The sequence below is a fragment of the Mus caroli genome, chromosome 13, assembly GCF_900094665.2.
Source record: "Mus caroli chromosome 13, CAROLI_EIJ_v1.1, whole genome shotgun sequence".
In the NCBI taxonomy this organism is placed as follows: Eukaryota; Metazoa; Chordata; class Mammalia; order Rodentia; family Muridae; genus Mus; species Mus caroli.
The window spans coordinates 53641995-53661195 of record NC_034582.1 but is presented as its reverse complement, the minus strand read 5'-3'; the positions used below and the strand labels follow the sequence as shown (position 1 = coordinate 53661195).

The 19201-nt window shown below is 45.6% G+C and overlaps 1 protein-coding gene across 2 annotated transcripts in view; it reads left to right on the top strand.

The window, feature by feature from the left end:
• The first annotated feature begins 4956 nt into the window (after nucleotides 1–4956).
• Gkap1 (G kinase anchoring protein 1) overlaps nucleotides 4957–19201 on the top strand; it is a 38187-nt gene continuing 23942 nt past the window's right edge. Inside the window, exons 1-5 of one of the 2 annotated variants that reach the window (XM_021180396.2) lie at nucleotides 4957–5062; nucleotides 9704–9961; nucleotides 10508–10651; nucleotides 14563–14640; nucleotides 18128–18251. In XM_021180396.2, the coding sequence (XP_021036055.1) occupies nucleotides 9746–9961; nucleotides 10508–10651; nucleotides 14563–14640; nucleotides 18128–18251 (562 nt within the window). In that variant the 5' untranslated portion in view covers nucleotides 4957–5062; nucleotides 9704–9745. Of the gene's footprint in view, nucleotides 5063–7405; nucleotides 7426–9703; nucleotides 9962–10507; nucleotides 10652–14562; nucleotides 14641–18127; nucleotides 18252–19201 lie in introns of those variants that run through there. The other variant, XM_021180398.2, reaches the window with a different exon arrangement.

Below are 19201 nucleotides of genomic sequence, written 5' to 3'. Positions count from 1 at the left end.
CTCCATGACCTCTGCATCAGCTCCTGCCTCCAGGTTCCTGCCCTGGTTGAGTTCCTGTTCTGAATTCCTTCAATGATGAACAGTGACATGGAAATATAAGCCAAACAAACCCTTCCCTCTCCAAGTTGCTTTCGGTCATGGTGTTTCATCACAGCAACCCTAACTAAGACACCGCTCTTCCAGAAGACCAGGGTTCAAGTCCTAGTACCCACATGGAGGCTTACAACCACCTCTAACTCCAGTTCCACAGATCAATACACTTCTGGACTCTGAGGGTACTGCATATGTGGATGTATCCAAACACCCATCCACATAAAATGATAAAATAAAAATTAATTTTAGTTTAAAAAAAACCCTGACATCTTGGTGCTGGAGAGATGATTCAGTGGTGAAGAGCACTGGCTGCTCTACCGGAGGACCCAGATTTAATTCCCAGCAACCACGTGGCAGTTTACAACTGTCTGTGACTCCAGTTCCAGGGGATCGGGTGCCCTGACACATGTAGGCAGAATGCCCATGCATTTGAAGTAAAAATAAAAAATAAAAACCTGACATACATCTTGTTATGCCTAGGCACTAGTTCTATACGCTATCTTATCCTTTTCATTTCACCTGTTTGTCCGAGTAGGCTGGTCTTGCATGCAAGGGGCTTCTTCCGATGATGTTCATACCCTCAAGAGTTTACCTATACTAGAGAGTCGGTGACAGAACTCTAACGAAATCTCTGGTTGTGTGGAAAGCTTCACTGTAAGAGATTAAAAGAAGACTCACACTCCTCACCACAGTGAAGCAAACTTCATATTTAGAGATCTCTTCCTTTGGGTTAGCTGGTTCCCACTCCATGCTAATCAGCTTTGTGTTACAGTGAAAAGTGCCTAACTCAGACAACTTACAAAGAGTACATATTAATTTTGGCTCAGTTTTGGAGGTCCCTGACTGGCTGATTGACTGGCTGGCCCCGTTGCATTTGGACAGGAGCACTTACCAAGTAAAACTCACTTCATTGCTCAGGACAGGACTAAATAAGGAGAGGTGTGGGATTCCACTGCCTCCAGGAGCTGCTGCCATTGGCCTAAGGGCCTTCCACCAGGCCCTACCTCTTTAAGCCACCTGCCAACAGCACTGCCTTAACAAAGCCTTTATACATGGGGGTTTTAGGAGCAAAGAGAAACTTTTATATAGACACACGCATGGGAGAGTCTGATATTTCATAGTGACAAGGATATGTTCTGAAAGCCACACGGTGGGCTGACTTAGTCACCGTACAGCACAGAGGCCACTAACACAGACTAAGGCAGCCGAATGTCATTAGACAACGTTTCCTTAGCTGGCTGATGTTGTTTGCTTGGGTTTTTACTTCTCTGAGACAGAGTCTCGATTGCCTCAAATTCTCTTTGTAGCTTAGACTGGCAGCAAACTCACGATCCTCCTGCCTCCACCTCCTCTAAGTATGGGATCTGCCCCTGGCAACTCCATCTTAGGAGATGGACCACTGTTGGGTGTGGTGTGGTGTGAGCCAAGACAGTGCGTGGCTACATACAAACAATATAACGTGGCTATTCCTTTCAAAAGCCTTTCTGCTTCTCAGTTCTTTGACCCTTTCCTCTCTTCAAAGGCCCTTGGACCCTGTGGTCCTTCACCGTTACTCAGCTATTATCATCACAGAAGTTGAGGTGGTCAGCTTTTATTTATTTATTTATTTATTTTGGTTTTTCGAGACAGGGTTTCTCTGTATAGCCCTGGCTGTCCTGGAACTCACTCTGTAGACCAGGCTGGCCTCGAACTCAGAAATCCGCCTGCCTCTGCCTCCCGAGTGCTGGGATTAAAGGCATGCGCCACTACTGCCCGGCGGTGGTGGTCACCTTTTGAAGAGAGATTAGTTCTGGCTCACAGTTTCGAGTGCTCTGGTGTTTGCCTTTGCTTTGAGGCCTGTGGGGAGCACCGTGGCAGGGAGCTAAGCCCTAAGTTGCTCACTCCACAGCCAGAAAGGAACAACAACAACAACAAAGACTGAAGTAGGGTCCAGAGTCCACTCATCTTTTGAAGCTACCCTGGAGGTACTGTGCACCAAGCCTTTACTGGACTTACCTCTGGGGAGCCCTCAGGATCTGAGGTGCAGCACTCAGTCCTTCCCACGCCCACTTCCGGCACCCTGGCATTACTAACAGCTACAGATTCGTTTTCTCGTGCACCCTACTCAACTGTGCTGTGTTTAGGACATTCCCTATAGGACCCAGGTTCTTAAAAAAAAAAAAAAAAAAAAGTAACCTGGTCAAATGCACCAGTTTAGAAACCTTACTATATTTTCAATTTTATGTTTGCAGATGCTTGCCTGCAGTTATATCTGTGCACCACACTCGTGGCCACAAGATCTGGAGCTACAGGTGTTTGTGAGCCATCATGGGGGTGCTGAGAATCAGACCCACACAGGTCCTCTGAAGAGTGGCAAGTACCCTCAACCACTGAGCCATCGCTTCAACTTTATGGTATTTCTAGATGCTCCTTCCTCTCTCGGCCTTCCAGCCTACCACGCCTGAGTCAATGCAAATCCGCGTCGTTCACTTCAGAAGGGGAAGCTCTTCCTCCAGGCACGTTGCTGGGGTTCTGCCAATTAAGGTAAAGGGTCCTGCCTGGCAGTGGCAGGCACAGCTCCTGCTCATCTTCTATGGGAAATAGTACACAGGAGCATTAACCCGAGGAGGCTGAGAAAAGGAGTCTGTGTTCAGGGGCATGAGCTGTGATAAACGATTAGCTGACCTTGCTCTGGGGACACTCTGTTCTTGATCTATCAACCCACCCACTTACTCCAACGTGCCCTGAGTGTGTGAGCAGGGCTAGGACTGTCTCTAGGCAACCCCGAGCCCGAAAGTAAGAGTCTCTAAAGCCCTCCTCAGTGAAAACACGGCTGTTGTGATCGTGGCAGCCAGTCACAACCCACACACGTGGTTTTCCCGCACCCTCCACGGTGTGTGGTTCTGACCCACACTCCCTGGCCCAGCTTTGACGAGACTGAAGTCCCCTGCTTTGGTGCCTTACCCAAGTGTCCCTTCTCTTCCTCCCTGCCCACCCCCCACTCCTCTGTTGACTTTCCTCATCTAGAGCTGAGCTTCCCAAAATCCGATGGGGTCACCTCTTGGAAGTTCTTTGAGGTTGCAGATTCTAATGGGCAGGTCTGTGTTAGGCCAGAGATCCACACGTTTCTAACAAACTTGCTGGTGGCACACATGTGGTCAACCTTGGGGTAGCAAGACTCTAATGATGATGTATTTCCAGACTGAGTCGGCCCCCTTCTCTTATGGCAATATGCTACTAAGCTGAGGAGTTTCCAATCCTTGTGTGTTGTTCATGCACATGCTGGGAGGGGCTGTGGTTATCATTCCTCAGGTGCTATCTTTTTGTGGAGAGTGGGAGGGTAGCTAACAAGACAGAGGGATCCACCTGTTTCTGCCTGTTAATCTTTGGGACCAGAGCTTGATACCACTGGGAGCTTTTACATTTATTCTGGGGCTAGAACTCAAGCTATCGACTGAACTATTCCCCACACCTAGTGTACTGTCCAGGTGCAGTTCTTTCAGCTGTTTTAGAACTGCTTCAACTGCTTATGGCCACCTATTTAGCTGCCTTCAACCCCGGTTCTATGTAAACCGATAAGTAGCTGCATCCTCCTCTTCCAAGTGTTCATGCTCCCTCTTACAAGCAACCGGGTCTCAAGACCTCATTTCTCTCTTCCCAATCAGATGTTCAAATCCTGTAGAATGCACCTCCACATCACTTCTCAATCATTTAAAATTCTTCCTGCCTTCCTTTATCTCAAGTCTTGCCCCATCCTCTTGGCCCCGACCCCCGGATCAATCTTTCTGTGTAACCACTGGCCTTGGACTCACTTTCTGATCAGCTTGCCAAGTGTTGGGGGCTCATAGCCATGTGTCCTCACCCCCGATAGCTCATCTGTTATTACCGTCTGCCTGGTCTACACAGGGCTGCCAGTTTTCCATCTCTAACATCTGCAGGAGTTACAAAGCAAAAAAAGCCTTCGTTTCTTCCTTCAAACTTCTAAACCCTAAAACATCAAATATTGCCTTAAACATCAATCCTTACTCTTGGAACTCGGCCATCCCTCACCACCGCCGCCCCTCTCCCCCATTTTTCAGTCGTCTCTGCCACTTGTCAACACCTCCAATCTCATTGTGGAACGCAGCGTCCAATGGCCTCCATCCAAGGCCCCGAGGTCTCCCCGCAAAACCCCACCTCTTCCCAGGCCAAGTCCAAAAGCCTCCTCCCTCGCGCTGCCCCAAAGATGCTCGCAGTCCTCGGATCCCGAGTAACATTCTATTTTTCCACCGGACCCTAGGGTGATCTGGCGTCTTCTGCGATTCTTTGCTTCGCTCCCCACTGTGTCCCCCACGTCTACACCCGCGGCGGTGACTCGCGCGGGACAGCGACGGGCAGCCCGCACGGCTGGGCGGTAGCGGACGGGCTTGCCGGTAAGCCGCTTAACTTTGCAAAACTAAAGCGGCCCGGGAGGTGCTCCCGCGGGAACCCAAGGCCGTCCGGCTGTTTGCCTCTCGTGCAGCACCGCCCTCCCTCGCCAACTGGAGGTCCGCCTCCGCCCCCGGGCCTCCCCACAGCCTGGCGATCCCGCCGCGCGCCGCCCGCGGCGGCCTAAGCCTCCTCCCGGAAGGCCTCCCACCTTCCCGGCTCCGCGACCCCGAGGACCGCGGAGCCGCCGCCTACGCGAGCCGTTTGGACCCTGCGCGGCCCCCGTAGCGCGGCTCCTCCAGCAGGTGGTTCTGGTCCTCCGCGGTCCGTCCCCCGCGGACCTCTCCTCGGCGTCCGCGTCCGCCGCGCTGCGACCCTCGGCAAAGAAGTCCCGCGCGCCAGCCGGCCACGGCGGGCGCCAGGCCTGCGGGTCCGCCCCGCCCCGCCCCGCCCCGCCCTCCGCGCGCCGCCGCCCTCCGCGGGCCCGTTACTGCGGACGCCCCGCGGCCCGCGCCCAACGCCTGGGGGTAGCGCGGGAGCGGCGGGGAGACGGGAGCGGCCGCGCCGCGGCGAGGAAGGCCCGGTGAGTCCGCGGAGCCCCGCAGCTCGCGGCTGAGGGGACGCGGCCGAGTGCGGCCTGAGGCGGGGAGCCGAGCAGAGCGGAGCTGAGCGGGGCTGAGCTGAGCGGGGCCGGGCGGCGGGAGGGCCGCGGAGGCTGCGGGGGAGTGCGGGCCGCAGGCCTGGTCCGCCGCGGCCGGCCGCGGGAGTGACAGCAGGTGCGGCCGCCCGCTTGGGGCTCCCCGGGGCGCCCACCCGACGCCGGTGTCGCTTGCGGGCTTGGACGCCGCGTCTCGGCAGCGGCTGGGGCTCGCCCAGCCCGCCGCGCTCTTTCTCCGGGTACTTCGCGAACAAGTTTTGGAGCACCCGGAACCGCTCGTGCGTGAGATTTGGCTTCGGTTTCCCAAAGGAGGAGAGAGGCGCCGCTCGCCCTCCCTCCTTCCCTCCTGGCAGCCCGAGGTAGACGCGCAGGCTCTCGCACAAGCCTCTGCTGTCGGGACTTCGAGCAGCTACGCGCGGCGGCGGCGGAGGCAGCGGTGGGGTGCCAGCCTTGGGGTGTCTGTAAACGCGGAGCAGTCGGGGCAAAAGTTTATCCCATTGTCTGCCCCGCTCACTGGCGACATTTCTCAGGGGATGTCGGTCGAGAGTTCTAGCGAGAGGCAGAGGCACTGGAAAAACACAAGCATTGTTCTTCAGCCTCGTCTGTTTATTTGAAGGCGCTTGCGCCCGCCTGTCACGGGAATGAAGTTAAGCTGTAGCTCCAGAAATACTGGAGAAACTGCCGAAAGATCGTAATGCTGTATTGAGAATCTTCCTAGAAAGCCTAGGGTTTCCCTACACTAGCTTATGTCACTAAAATCGGTTAGTCTAAGCCTCTTTAATGTGATTTTTCACTAAAGATTGAAATACACCTGTATTAACCCTAGGGGCTTCTAGCAACCACTCTAGAGCGAGAACCTACACGTGGATCAGAGGGACGTTGTGTGCAAGTGAAAATCACCTTTGCACTTCATGACTGAATTCCTTAGTACATGTCTGCAGTTTGCTTTTTGTTTTTGTTTTTAAGAATTCACAACCCACAGAAGTTGAGAGCTGTGGATTAGAAAAGGAAGGCTGCACCTAGCCAGTGTGTGTGTTGCAGCGTGGGGTGGGGGTGGGGGTGGGGGGTGGAACTCGGGGTATGCCTTTAAGTTTATGTCATTTGCGATAAGTGTGTTGGATGCAAACGTTTCAGGACCGTTGGTCCTCCATCCCTGTAACCTTAAGTTCTAAGAAGTCCAAATGACAGTCAAGTAGCCAAGGAGATGAGTGAGACCAGTCCATTCCTTTTCCTCTCATTTTGTAATTCGTGGGGACAGTGCTTGGCATCAAACCCAGGGCCTCATGGAGTTGCAAGTCCTGTTTGTGTTTGATCTGTTAGAGTCCACCAAGGCCTCTCTAGCTACACCAACTGGTGTACACCTGTGTTCCCAAGACTCAGGAGCCTGGGACAGGAGGATTGAGAGTTTGGTCCCAGTGCAGGCAACACGGTGAGAGAGCTGCCCTCTCAAAGCATATGGCCATATTAACTGATGACATTGACATCGCATAGTTCCGTTTTGGATCAAGCTAGGTGGTTGATCGTGTTGATCGACACAGTCACTACTGTTCATTTTTTAAAGGACTGAAATTATGTACTTGAGTTCCCCCAGGCTCAATTCTTTCCCGACACTGATGTCATAGAAGAAGGCACTCATCATGGCAGTGGCCCTTCATAGAGACCAAGGCCTCAAGAAAACAGGCCATTCATTTATAAATCTTGCTAGATGTAGCTTGGCCTGTTCCTTAGTAGCAACAGTTTATCTCACACACTCAATTTTTAAAAATCAGCAGTTTGACACAAAATCCAAAGCTTCCTACAAAAACAAGATTCCTAGGGGGGGAAAATGAGTTGTGGAAACACTTTGTTGTGACGGCGCTGTTAGATGGTGTGTGCTCTCCACCCTCAGTGTTCTAGTTCAGAGCACAGATTCCAGTGCACACTTAGGTATGGCACTGTGTGCTTGGAGAATATAATTAGGCCTCAGTAAGCTTGAGGTCATGATTAACTTATTTAATGTTAATAATGTTAATTAATGTTTCTTCTTTTTTTTTTTTTTTTTTTGCTGAGACCGTTTTTTTACTGTGTAGCCCAGTTTAGCCTTGAACCTATGACCTTCCTGCCTTATCCCTTCCAGTACTGCAGATGTGCCCATTACAACTGGCTGATAAATTTATCTGTGCCAAGTCCTTGATATATATATTTGGAAGACAAAGAAGAGACCTGTGTTGTTCAGCATCTTTAAAATCAGGACAGTAGGGAGCTAGATACAGTGAGAGCGATTGAAAGGAGTCCATTGAAGAACAGAAGTAAGTGTAAGTGCAGGAACATTAACGGGAGCCAGTAGTTAACGAGAAGGCAGATCAGAATTGACTTGCAATAGGGCTAAATTTGAAGAACGGAGAAGTTTTAAGTGAAGGACACAGACGTTCCAGACTCCAGGAACAAGTGAACACTGAGCAATCTGTTTTCTCACAGAACAGGGAAAGCGGGAGAAATCACTGTAGAATGTAAATGAATTACTTTTTTAATAATAATATAGCCATAAATTAATCCAGCAGCTGTATTTCTTTGCTTTATGCCAGTCCCCAGTAACCACACAGAGTAACAATACTTATTTAAAACTAGTTTTCAGTAGCCGAGCAGTCAAATGATTATGCCAATCTGGCTCCCTCCCAACCCCATCCCATGATACGTGCATATTATTACTGATGTGGCTTTTTGGGCTTCAGGTATGTTTCCATGATCTCTTTCCAGACCCCTTCCTTATGGCTTTGAATCCTCCATCCTCCTTGGGTTGATCTGCATCTCTTTCAATTCTTGGTATAAGCATTACAATGCTGTGTCTGTATTGAAACAAGACCTGAGCAGAGACAGGGTTTCTCTGTGTAGCTTTGGCTGTCCTGGAACTCACTCTGCAGGCCACGCAGGCCTCAAACTCACAGAGATTCAACTGCCTTTGCCTCCAAGGACGAAGATTAAAGATGTTCACCACCACCACCACCACCACCTGGCATGAATCCTGGTCTTAAAAAGGAACACGGACCCATGAACCCCTGTTATTTTAGCTTTGGAAGAATGAGTAGAATAATGTCTTTGATATATTTACTATGTTAAATATTTAACATGCTGACAGTAATTTATTATATTGTACTATCCTGACCTTTTTTTTTTTTTGCCTACATGCACGTGCACGCACGTGCGCACACACACACACACACACACACACACACACATGTGTAAACCCTGAGAAAAAGGAGTCATCATTGTTTATGAACACTCCCTTGTACTCCTTGTACTCCTTTGTTCTCCCTTTGAAACACTTTTAATATTTTAGCATTTTGAGCTGCTGAGGGCTGTAACCTTCGTAGCCAGTGTTCTTTGTCTTATGAATGAGTATTGAGTTCTTTTCTCGGTTGAAAGATTTATTCTGTTTCCTTGTGGTTTGCCTTTTGTAGTTTCACTCATTGTGGGAAACTTCTGTGTGTCCAGTGTGTCAGTCAGTCCCTGCTGCAGTTGTGGGTCTTGGGGAGCCCAGGCCTCTGGGCTCCTTAGGCCCCTGATGGATTTTGCTGCCTCTGTTCCTCCTGCCTGCCTGCCTGCCTGCAAGCTTTTTTCTTTCATTTCTAGATGGGGCAAATGTTGGTGTGAATTTCAGAACATATTTTACAGTGGAGTCATTGTGCTTAGTCACATTTTAAATAATTGTGCCACATCCTAAGTCCTCTTCAAGAGGTATTTTACAATATTTATGAACATTTAACTCACACAAGGCATTGCAGTCAAATAATAACCAGTAACTCCCGACATTTAAGAGCTTATGCTGCTACCGTATACAGTTTACACATACTGATTACTAAGAGTCTCACCAAGGCTAAGAGCAACACTGATCTAGTGGTTGGCTTGCCTTTTCAATAAAACAGTAGTCTATACCTGCTGGGGCCAGTGACCGCGTCAGCCATAGGCTTTTGACAGCTTTGACAGTAACAGGCATGAATTTCCTGGTTGAGGAAATTTAAGTCCTTTCTCTTTTCTTTTCTTTTCTTTTCTTTTTTTTTAAAGTTGTAAGCATCAGTCTTTATAATCAAATTCAGCATTTTGATGTTAGAGTGTTCTTTTCTATTCTTGTCTTGTTTTCTTGAAGTTGGGGGTGAGCGTGCAGCTGCAGGAACGGCCTTCGTGTATGATTACGGATGCTGGCCCTCCTCTCAGGGCTGGTGATGTAGCATCTGTCCCATGAGTGTGTATACACCACAGAAGTGTTTCAAGAAAAGTTAAGGACTTTTAAAACCAGATGTGGAAATGAGCATTGTGTATTCATTATAGTCCTGAATTGTTAGCTGTGAAATAAATAAAACCTACATATTCTTTTGAATAACTTTATTTTGTTTAGTTTAGTTTTAAAATGTTAATGCCAGTGGGATTGTGGGTACAAATCCAAGTACTACCAAATCTGATGTCAGGGGAAATGTATTTTATATGTTTGGCTGTTGGAGAAACTAGAATAATTTTCTTCAATGTGTTTTCTCCTCCTCTTCCTCTCCCTCTTCTTCCTCCTCCTCTGTCCTCCAACCCCCCACCCCTTAGGAGTTACTATTGAGTAAGCGTTTAAGCCCCCAGTTCTGAGCCATGGCCTCTGCAGTCCTCAGCTCTGTGCTCACAACTGCCTCTCGCTTTGCCCTGCTACAAGTGGACAGCGGCAGTGGCTCTGATTCCGAGCCTGGGAAAGGCAAAGGCCGGAGTAATGGGAAGTCTCAAACTCTGGGAAACAAAGCAACCTCAAATGAGAAGAAACGGGAGAAGAGAAGAAAAAAGAAGGAACAGCAACAGAGTGAAGCAAACGAGGTAGCCATGCCATTCTGTGTCCCGGGGCTGAGAGCACATGACAGAGGTAGCCATGCCATTCTGTGTCCCGGGGCTGAGAGCACATGACAGAGGTAGCCATGCCGTTCGTTCTGTCGTTCTGTATCCCCGGGGCTGAGAGAACATGCATCACCTCTACTGTGCCTGTCACAGGACACAGCTTCCTGGTGAATGTACACCTACCTGAACTCACATGCAGCCAACACTCACAGATGTTTTTCCTGACTGGAGCAGCTTGTGTGTTCATGCTATAAAATTAAGAAAGAGACGTCTTAAAGAGGAGAGCCCATGCCTGTGGCCCCAGCTTCTCAGGAGACTAAGATGACAGGGTTGCTTGAACAACCCTGGATAGGATAGTGAGACTTTGTGTGATTAAAAAAAAATTAATAAATTTAAAAGTAAAGATAAAATCCACAAGTAACTTTCAGTTGTGTACGTTAATATGAGTATTTAGACTAAAAATATTTTAAAATTAAAATCACTAGTACTGATACACTGAATTTAATATATTTTGTGCTTATTTCTTAGCTCAGGAATCTTGCTTTCAAGAAAATTCCCCAGAAATCCTCCCATTCCATTTGCAATGTTCAACATGAGCTTTCATCGCCAAACCCAGCACAGAAGGAGTCACGGGAAGAAAACTGGCAAGAGTGGAGACAGAGAGATGAACAGGTAGTGCTGAGGACACAAGGCTCCCGTGCTGGTTCTCAACCTGATGGAGGGTTGAGATGGCAGCACACCTGAGTGCTTGCGCGACAGTGCTGGGTGGTTCCTATGTGCAGCTTTGATGAAACCTGTGGCCTGTGTGTGTATTAAGGATGTTAGATTGCTCAGAGCAAAGCAGTTGCAGGTTTTCTCTGTGGGTTCTGCGAGTCAGACCTGGGGCCTTTGGCGCTAGGCAAGGCCCTAGGCACATGCTCTGCTCTTGACCTACGGCCCTGGCCCGGGTTGGTTTGTTTGTTTTCAGTTCATCTACTGTTTGTAAAGGAAAGCATGCTAGGAACGTAGAGAAATAACTTATTTCAACTTTCGAAGGGCTGGAGAGAGTGGTTATAAAACACTTGTTCACATTTTTTAAAACTCAGATTTATAGGGTTACAAATCTCCTGTTAAAAATATCTAGTAAGAGTGGTGATTACACAGAGACTTTGGGGTGAAACTTCCTTTGTAACTGTGTGAACCTGCTGATGGTATGTTGCTTCTGTTGACCTATTACATGCATCTTATTCTATATCTCTTAAGTGGTCATTAAGAGAGTACACATGAGGGAAGGAAGGCACAGAATGTGTGTGAGAATGTGAGAATGCATGTGTGTGTGCATGTACATTCATAGGAAAAGAACATTGTTTATTTGCATATTTAGTAAACTATAATTTGATCCATAGAAAAATGGGCATTATTTTCAGACAGATATTTTGTCCTTTAGTGGATTTTCCTATTGTTCTTGTGTTAGCATTTTAAAAGAACTAGACAGAGCTGGGTGTGATGGTGCACATATGTAATCCAAACATCTAACCACTTAGAGAACTGAGGCAAGAGGCTCCTGAGTTCCAGCCCAGCCTGGGAAACCGGGCAAGAGCCTGTCTCTAAAGCAATGAAAACTCCCAGAGGCAGACAGCAAGTGAGAAGAGTGAACACGCTCCTCATATAAACTGTGTTCAGTATGTTCTCTTTAGGCTCGCACACTGTCTGAGACTCAGTATTGTGAGTACCAGTCATTACAGAGGAGCCATACAGTAACACTGCTGACGTTTCCCCATAGTGACACGCTGGTAGACAGTAACAGGAGTCACCATTGTCGTCATCAGAGAGAATTTCTCTCAATAGCTAAAGAGAAACTGATGTAGGAAAATGACTCAGATTTACACCAAAAGCAGTGTGTGACCTTGAACACAGCCTCCAGCACCTTTCCTTCTCCATATTTGCTGTCACCGTGATCAGGTGGTTCTGAAAAGAAGACAGATCACATAGTTCAGGGCCTGGAGGAGTTTGTACTGTACTGTGTGTGTTGTTGAGTCCTGTAGACAGACCCAGAGCCTTAGAACTTGTGCTTAGAAGGAAACAGTCTAGTCTTGTGCAGTGTACCAGGATGGGCTTTAGTGTCCCATGAGATGGAGCACTTTGTGAGCTGTTGTAAGCATTGTATGCCAGCATTGCTGTTCCAGAATTCTATTCCATTTTCTACCTATCAAAATTATTTGTCCTTTTAAAAATTTTTATAAAGATTTATTTATTTGTATATGAATACACTGTAGCTGTCCTCAGACACACCAGAAGAGGGTATCAGATCCTACTACAGATGGTTGTGAACCACCATGTGGTTGCTAGGAATTGAACTCAGGACCTCTAGGAGAACAGTCAGTACTCTCAGCCTCTGAGCCGTCTCTCCAGCCCTATTTCTGTCCTTTAAGTAGCAACATAAAATTTAGTTTCAGAGAATACTCAGTATATCCTAATTAAGGTTCCTTTTTGGTTTGAAATTTTAAGTTTCACTCATTTTTGTTTACTTGTATACTAGTTTGTTAATAAAAAAGCAAACTTAAGGGATAGGTTGGAGTTTTGCTTGATGCTATCATATACTTTATCTTTGCTTGCTTATTATGATTTAGGCCAATTGTCAGCACACAGTGCAGGCAGGCAGGCAGGTAAGGTGGCCGGACTTTAAACTGTTAAAGTTAGACACAGATTCTAGGGAAAGCCACTGGTGTTTGGTTGGTTGGTTTTTGTTTTTTTCTACTTCAAATTTCATTTCTAGGCCTAGTGGATCTATGAATTTTTGACCCACGTAGTCTATGTACTGAGTTCCAGGACAGCTAAGGATATATAGTGAGACCTTCTCTCTTAAAAAAAGAAAATAAAACAAAACACACACACACATACTTTATTTTTTATTGTTTTATCAGAATGATCTGCCTTAACAATTTTAATTCTGTGAGTTACTGGAAGATCATAGTATATTGTAAGACTTCCTAATCTGACCTGCTCTCTGACTCATTAAAACTTCAGCCAAATGTATGTATGCTACATAGGAAATAATCAAAGTTTCTTCCCACAATTAAATGTTAAAAATAGGATTACAGTAGCAAATAACCAGCTTTGTTCAGAATAAATTTAGATTTGTTACTTTTTAAAAGACCATCACCTTATTTTAACTTATGAACAAATATTTTGTACTTAGTTTAGATATAGACATTGATTTTTTTTTTGTTTGGTTTGGTTTTTCGAGACAGGGTTTCTCTGTGTAGCTCTGACTGTCCTGGAACTCACTCTGTAGACCAGGCTGGCCTCGAACTCAGAAATCCGCTTGCTTCCGCCTCCCAAGTGTTGGGAGAAATTGATTTATACTTTTTTTTTAATGTGGCAAATATACATAAATTTTAATTTTAGTTTATTATTTTTTATTATCCATATAATGACTTGGGGAGGGTTAAAGTATTTATGGGGATTTAGCCTGTATGTACATAAGTATATCACATGTGTACTTAGTGCTTACTGAAGCCAGAAGAGAGTATTAGATCCTCTGGAACTGGAATGAGCCATCATGTGTGTGCTGGTAATGGGTTCTCTGCAAGAGCAGCCAGTGCTCATAACCACTGAGCCACCTCCCAGGCTCCTAGGATTCAATTGTAAAGTGCGTTTCCTGCTAATAGTTAATACTTCTCAGCCTCCTGGGCTTATTGTATGGATTGTAGTTTATTGTGGACTTCCTTAGATTGTTGTTGCACGCAGTTTTCTTCACCAGTTTAATTCTCATTGAATTTCAGTTAGTGTTTTTCTGTGTAAAGCTAACTTGTTCTACTGTTTCTAGTCGTGGCAAAGGATTAAATGAGATGCTTTTTAAGGGGTCACTCCACTTAGAAAGTTTAATTTGTAGAGTTTGATGTTAACAGTTTTCTAGTTTTTAAGATAGCCTTTACCCATTCCCTTTCACATTGGTTTCTATCTTAGTCTGAATATTTTTAAACATTAAACAGCATAACAATTCTTAATAACTTGGGCAAAAATGTATTGAGGAGTAATTAAAACCTGAAGACTTAGGCCGTAGGAAAGATGGAAACTAGCAAGTTCTGGGACACTCCAAGGCGAGGCTAGCAGACACCACGTGTGGGGTGACTGTCAGGTGGGTACCTTCCTATCTGAAGACAGTGCCTAGAAGACTGGAAAAGACCTGGCTCACCACGTTCCCTGCCTGTCACTGCTGGTCACTCAGCCTAGCTGTTTGTATGGCATCGTGTTAGAATGGTTGGGATGCTTAACTGTCCTGTTGAATCACAGATATCAGAATATTTTATTCACAGTAATAAGGGATTTTGGAGAGAAAAATATGAGATGTCTATAGCATATGTAGACACGGATGTGTGCTCAAACTAACAATGAATGAGGAATCATAAATTTCAAAAAGGAGTTTATGCCTTTATACAGTACAAGGTCCCTAGGGTAGCATGGTTAAATAACTTAGGAAAACTGATAAGTGTTCATTTAAAGTACATTCATTTTCTTTTGCTGTCTGTATTGTCATATATCATGGTTATTTTAAGAGTATGCTATAAATGTATGGTTATTGTAAAACATTTTTTTTTTAGCTGACCTCTGAAATGTTTGAAGCTGACCTTGAGAAGGCGTTGCTGCTGAGTAAGCTGGAGTATGAAGAGCACAAACAGGTACTGACGTGACGGTTGCTACTGACACAGTTACCAGCCAAAGGATTCACCATGTCTGCATCGACAGAGCTCAGGCCGGCCTGCCTGAACTCACAGAAAGTTGCTTCTTTAGGGCTGGGCTGTAATTTGGTGTTAGGCCCTGGATTTATCCTCTAAAACTACAAAAAAATAATGTTTGCCCCCAAAATCCATGAGAGAATCCACAGCAGGGTCCATGACAGGGTCTGTGATGAGGTCTATAGCAGGGTCCCTCCCTCCTCAGATTTGAGGGGACAGAAACAAGAGAGCCATGCTTTGTCTGATGACTTAGAAAGGTGACTTTCTCTAACCCAGATGAAGCAAACAAAAGAATAAGAAGGCCACATGACTTAGCTTCATCCTAAATGAACATAGACAGTAAGTACATTTAGGAGCTTTGAGTGAAGGTCGGGGGTCAGGTGTGTGATATATATATATAAAATTTAAATCAATCTAGGTGCTGCAGTATACAGGAATCCATTAAAAGGCTCCCTACCAGGGAGGAACAGCAGTTCAGAACATAGAGCTCACCTCCTAGACTGTGCTTTAAGCTCAGCGAATGTTGTGAGCACTGATTTCCGGGATCTTGCTGCTCTGACTAGAGGGATATAAAGTGAGATGTAGTATTGGTGTCCAGTTCCTGTATCTAAATTGTGTGAAATTTGACTTACATGACATTATACTTCTTAACATTTGCTAGGATTTTGTTGTTTTCTTAGATTCATTCAAGTTGATCAAGAATAACTACCCCGCCCGCCCGCCCGCCCCCCCCCCACCCCCCATGATTGAGGCCTTTCTGGCTGTGCTACAGTCCACTAGTATCCCTATCCCCGGACAAAGAAAGAGAAATTAAAGCACACTGCAAATGATTTTACTACAAAAAAACCCTTGCCAGTCAGGTGGTCTGCTGTATCCTGTCCAGTCAGGTGGTCTGCTGTATCCTGTCCAGTCAGGTGGTCTACTATGTCCCATGTGCTTTGTTTTTCATGTTCTTCTTCACTGTATGCTAAGTAACTGAAGTGATTATTACCAAAATCAAGACTGGAGAGATGGCTCAGTGCTTAAGAGCACCGACTACTCTTCCAGATGACCTGCGTTCAGTTCTTAGCAGCAGTATGGCCACTTAGAACAACCTACATACACATGCAGCCAGAACAGCCATATGCAGAAAAATAAGTAATTTCCTTTTCAAAGAAGGGGTGGGAGAAGAGTCTTGATAGCCTAAATGGTCAGCGTCTACCGAGATGAAAATGAGACTACCATAAAGTGAGTGCACTGCTTTACTCTGATTTCAGTGAACTTGGAGGTTAGGCTTGGCAAGGGGCTCCTTTATTTCTGAATTCGTGCATATGATTTTCATTTTAATGATGAGCTATTGTAGGATGAATGTCTTTGTTCTGGACCTGCAACAATTAGGTGTTTTAGGAGTGGAGCAAATGGTGTTGGTAAAATGTCATGCTCCCAGACCGTTTTCTTGCTAAATTCATAGGCCTAGTACTCCAAACCATTGCTTTTTGTCAGACAGTAATGACTCTGAGAGAATGGAAGTGCTGCTTTTGTATGTGAAGGCTACTTATGTAATTATGTTAATGTGTTCATGGAGTTTGCAAGTCAGTATTTCAATCAAATAACTATAATAGTTTATATTAGTGTGTGTGTGCACTCATATACAAGTGTGTAGGAAGGCCAGAAATCAGCATCAGTCTCTCTCCATCTTCTTTTGGAGACAGGATCTCAGATAAAGCTGGGGCTCACAGACTCAACTAGACTGTCTGGCCAGCAAGCCACGAGTTCCTCCTTTCTACCTCCCCAACTCTGGGGTCACAGGTGCTCAGCACTACTCAAGTGTTTATTTTTATATGAGACTAAGAATTGATTTTATGTAACAAATAATGTAAGTCTGGGCCATCCACTGACGCATGCCTATAATCCCAGCACTGCTGAGGCAAAGGCAGGAGGATGGCTACAGCTTTAGGCCAGCAGTGTGGGCTATACAGTGTGTCCTAGGCCAGTTTGGGCCACAGAGTGAACTCCTGTCTCAAAAACAGAAAAGAAAAGAAAAAAAAAATCAGGGATGTTGTTTTCTGCCTCTTTTGTTCCTCACTGGCCAGGTGCTGGCATAGGATGTGACGATAAAGACTATCTCAGCCCTTGAGCTCAGCGAAGGAGACAGGCAAATGGTGCCCTTGGAAGACTCACAATAAAACAGTTTCTTAGTGCCTTTGGTAGGGATGGGACTTTTCAAAAACAATTGTCTTAAAATCTTTCTGGACTTGTTAGCTGTTCATAAAGCAGACCAGAAGGAAGTAGGCACTCGAAGGGAAGGTGTATCAACATGACAGTAGCTAATGTGCGAAATACTGCATAGGAAAAACTAACTGAGTGACCTGGGAAAGCTTCAGTGGGCTAAAAGACAGTGTCAAACACACGTGGTGGGCTTGCCTTCTCTTAGAAGATACTGGATATTTTTAACTTTTAGATTGAGTTCAGGTTTTTATTTTAGAAACCCATGCTATAAGTATAGAAAGTGAATTGAGGGACTAAATTAGAGATTGTCAGTGTCCAAGCAAGAGAAGAGACCTAGTAACTAACAGAATGGTTCATTAGCATATATGATGTGACGTGAGAGTAGACAAGAAAAAAAAATGAGACTCATAATTGACAGGTGTTGGAGGGTGGCATAGCCGAGCACATAAAGGGGCCTGTGAGAAGGTGGGGAAGAAACACAACATGGCAGAGTGTGCTGAGCCCTGCAGCTGATATCTGAACATAGAGAGAGATCAGGGGTGTGAAGTGCAGACTTTGACACCAAAGAGCATAGAAGACCAGGGGGAGAGGGCTGGGAAAAGAAGCCACAGTGGAGACGTAAGTGTATTAGAGATGGGTGAAGAAAGCCATATACGAGTGTCATGGAGTCGGGGGCTGCTCTTCAGTGGCCAGTGTTGGTTCCCAGCACTCACAGGCGGCTCACAACCACTTGTAACTCTAGTGCCCAGAACCCAGTGTCATCTTATGCCCCATTTGGGCTCAGACATACATTCAGGCAAAACACCTATCCACAGAAAATAAAAACATCTTTTTAAAAACTAGAGTTTATTTTTAAAAGAATATAGTTTTAAAAGAAAACTGATCTAAATTTTAGTGGTAGAAAACAACGGAATCTCCATTTCAGGGGTATGAGATTAGAAATTAGAGATTATTCTCTTAAATGTGCTCCTGAAGGAAAGAATAAGTTGGCAGAGGTGGGATTTATAAACCAGTCTATGCTTTTACTTTAATGCTTTCAGTTGAGAGGATGGACAGTAACTTAGCAGGAACTTCCATACAATTTAGCTGAAATTGCATGAAAATCAATTTCAAAAGGCCTAAGCTTTTTGTTTTTTATTTGCCTGTGCTCTGTCAGAAACATTGAAGAGTTGATGTTGTGCTTTACAAACCAAACTTAATCGTTGTTGGTAATTCTTTCTAGGATTATGAAAATGCTGAGACTGCTTCAACTCAGACAAAAGGTATAAATAAAAAAGATAAAAGGAAGAACCACCAGGGCAAGGACAAACCTGTCACAGTGTCACTCAAAGACTTCCAGTGTGAAGGTAACGTATGTGCGTCCTGCCGTGCCACAGCCACTTTCGCCTGATGGCTTTGTCTTTTTCCTAAATCTGGACTCTTGTTACTCAGGCTGACTTCAAACTCAGTGTGTAGCGAGGGCCCTCCTGCCTCTGCCTTGAAGTCACAGGTATCCCATGTCTAGTTTATGTGGTGCTAGGTCAGACCCAGACGCTTGCTGATGCTGGCCCAGTCTCCAACCTGAAGTAGCCCCCACCCCATTTTGAGTCTTTTTATAGCTGTATATGTTTCGAGTATTCTTCTAATTTTGTTTTTGTTTGTGTACCATTTAGAGTATAAAGATGTAACCCTGTGCTTTAGTTCATCCGGTACAGCTGCGGTAGGCTAACTAATGGCAGAGAGTTTCCAACAAACAGAAGCACACTGGCTCATAGTTCTGGAGGCAAGGAAGTGCAGTGTCAAGATGCCAGAATCTGTCAGAGGGATGCTTGCTGCTCAAAGGAGTGAGAGAGAGACAAAAGGTCCTGTGTGACTTCTTGGGAGATGAGAACAAATATTTATTCACTCAGGAGAAGGCACCAAGAACAAACCAGAAAAACAGTTGCCTCCAAGCCTCCAAGTTTAGCTTGCTGAGCCCGTGAGTTTCCAGGCTTTTCCTACAGAAGCATGGGTGAGAGGTCACCTGTAGGACAGCCTAATTACCTCAGCTTGGGTAACAGCTAGGCTCAAACACAGCACCCTGGACCTCCGCACAAGCTCAGGCAGCTCTGTGTAAGGGATCTCTGCTGGTCATGTAACCTCAGGTATAGGCCGTGTGGGGCTTGCAGAACTGTAGGTGTCTCCTCTTCCCTCTAGGGAGTTCTATCTCTAGGTTACTTATCATTTCATTCTCATAACTTTCCTGTCTAGCTCTTGAATTCATTTTATAATTTTCTTTTCTTTTCTTTTCTTTTCTTTTCTTTTTTTTTTTTTTTTT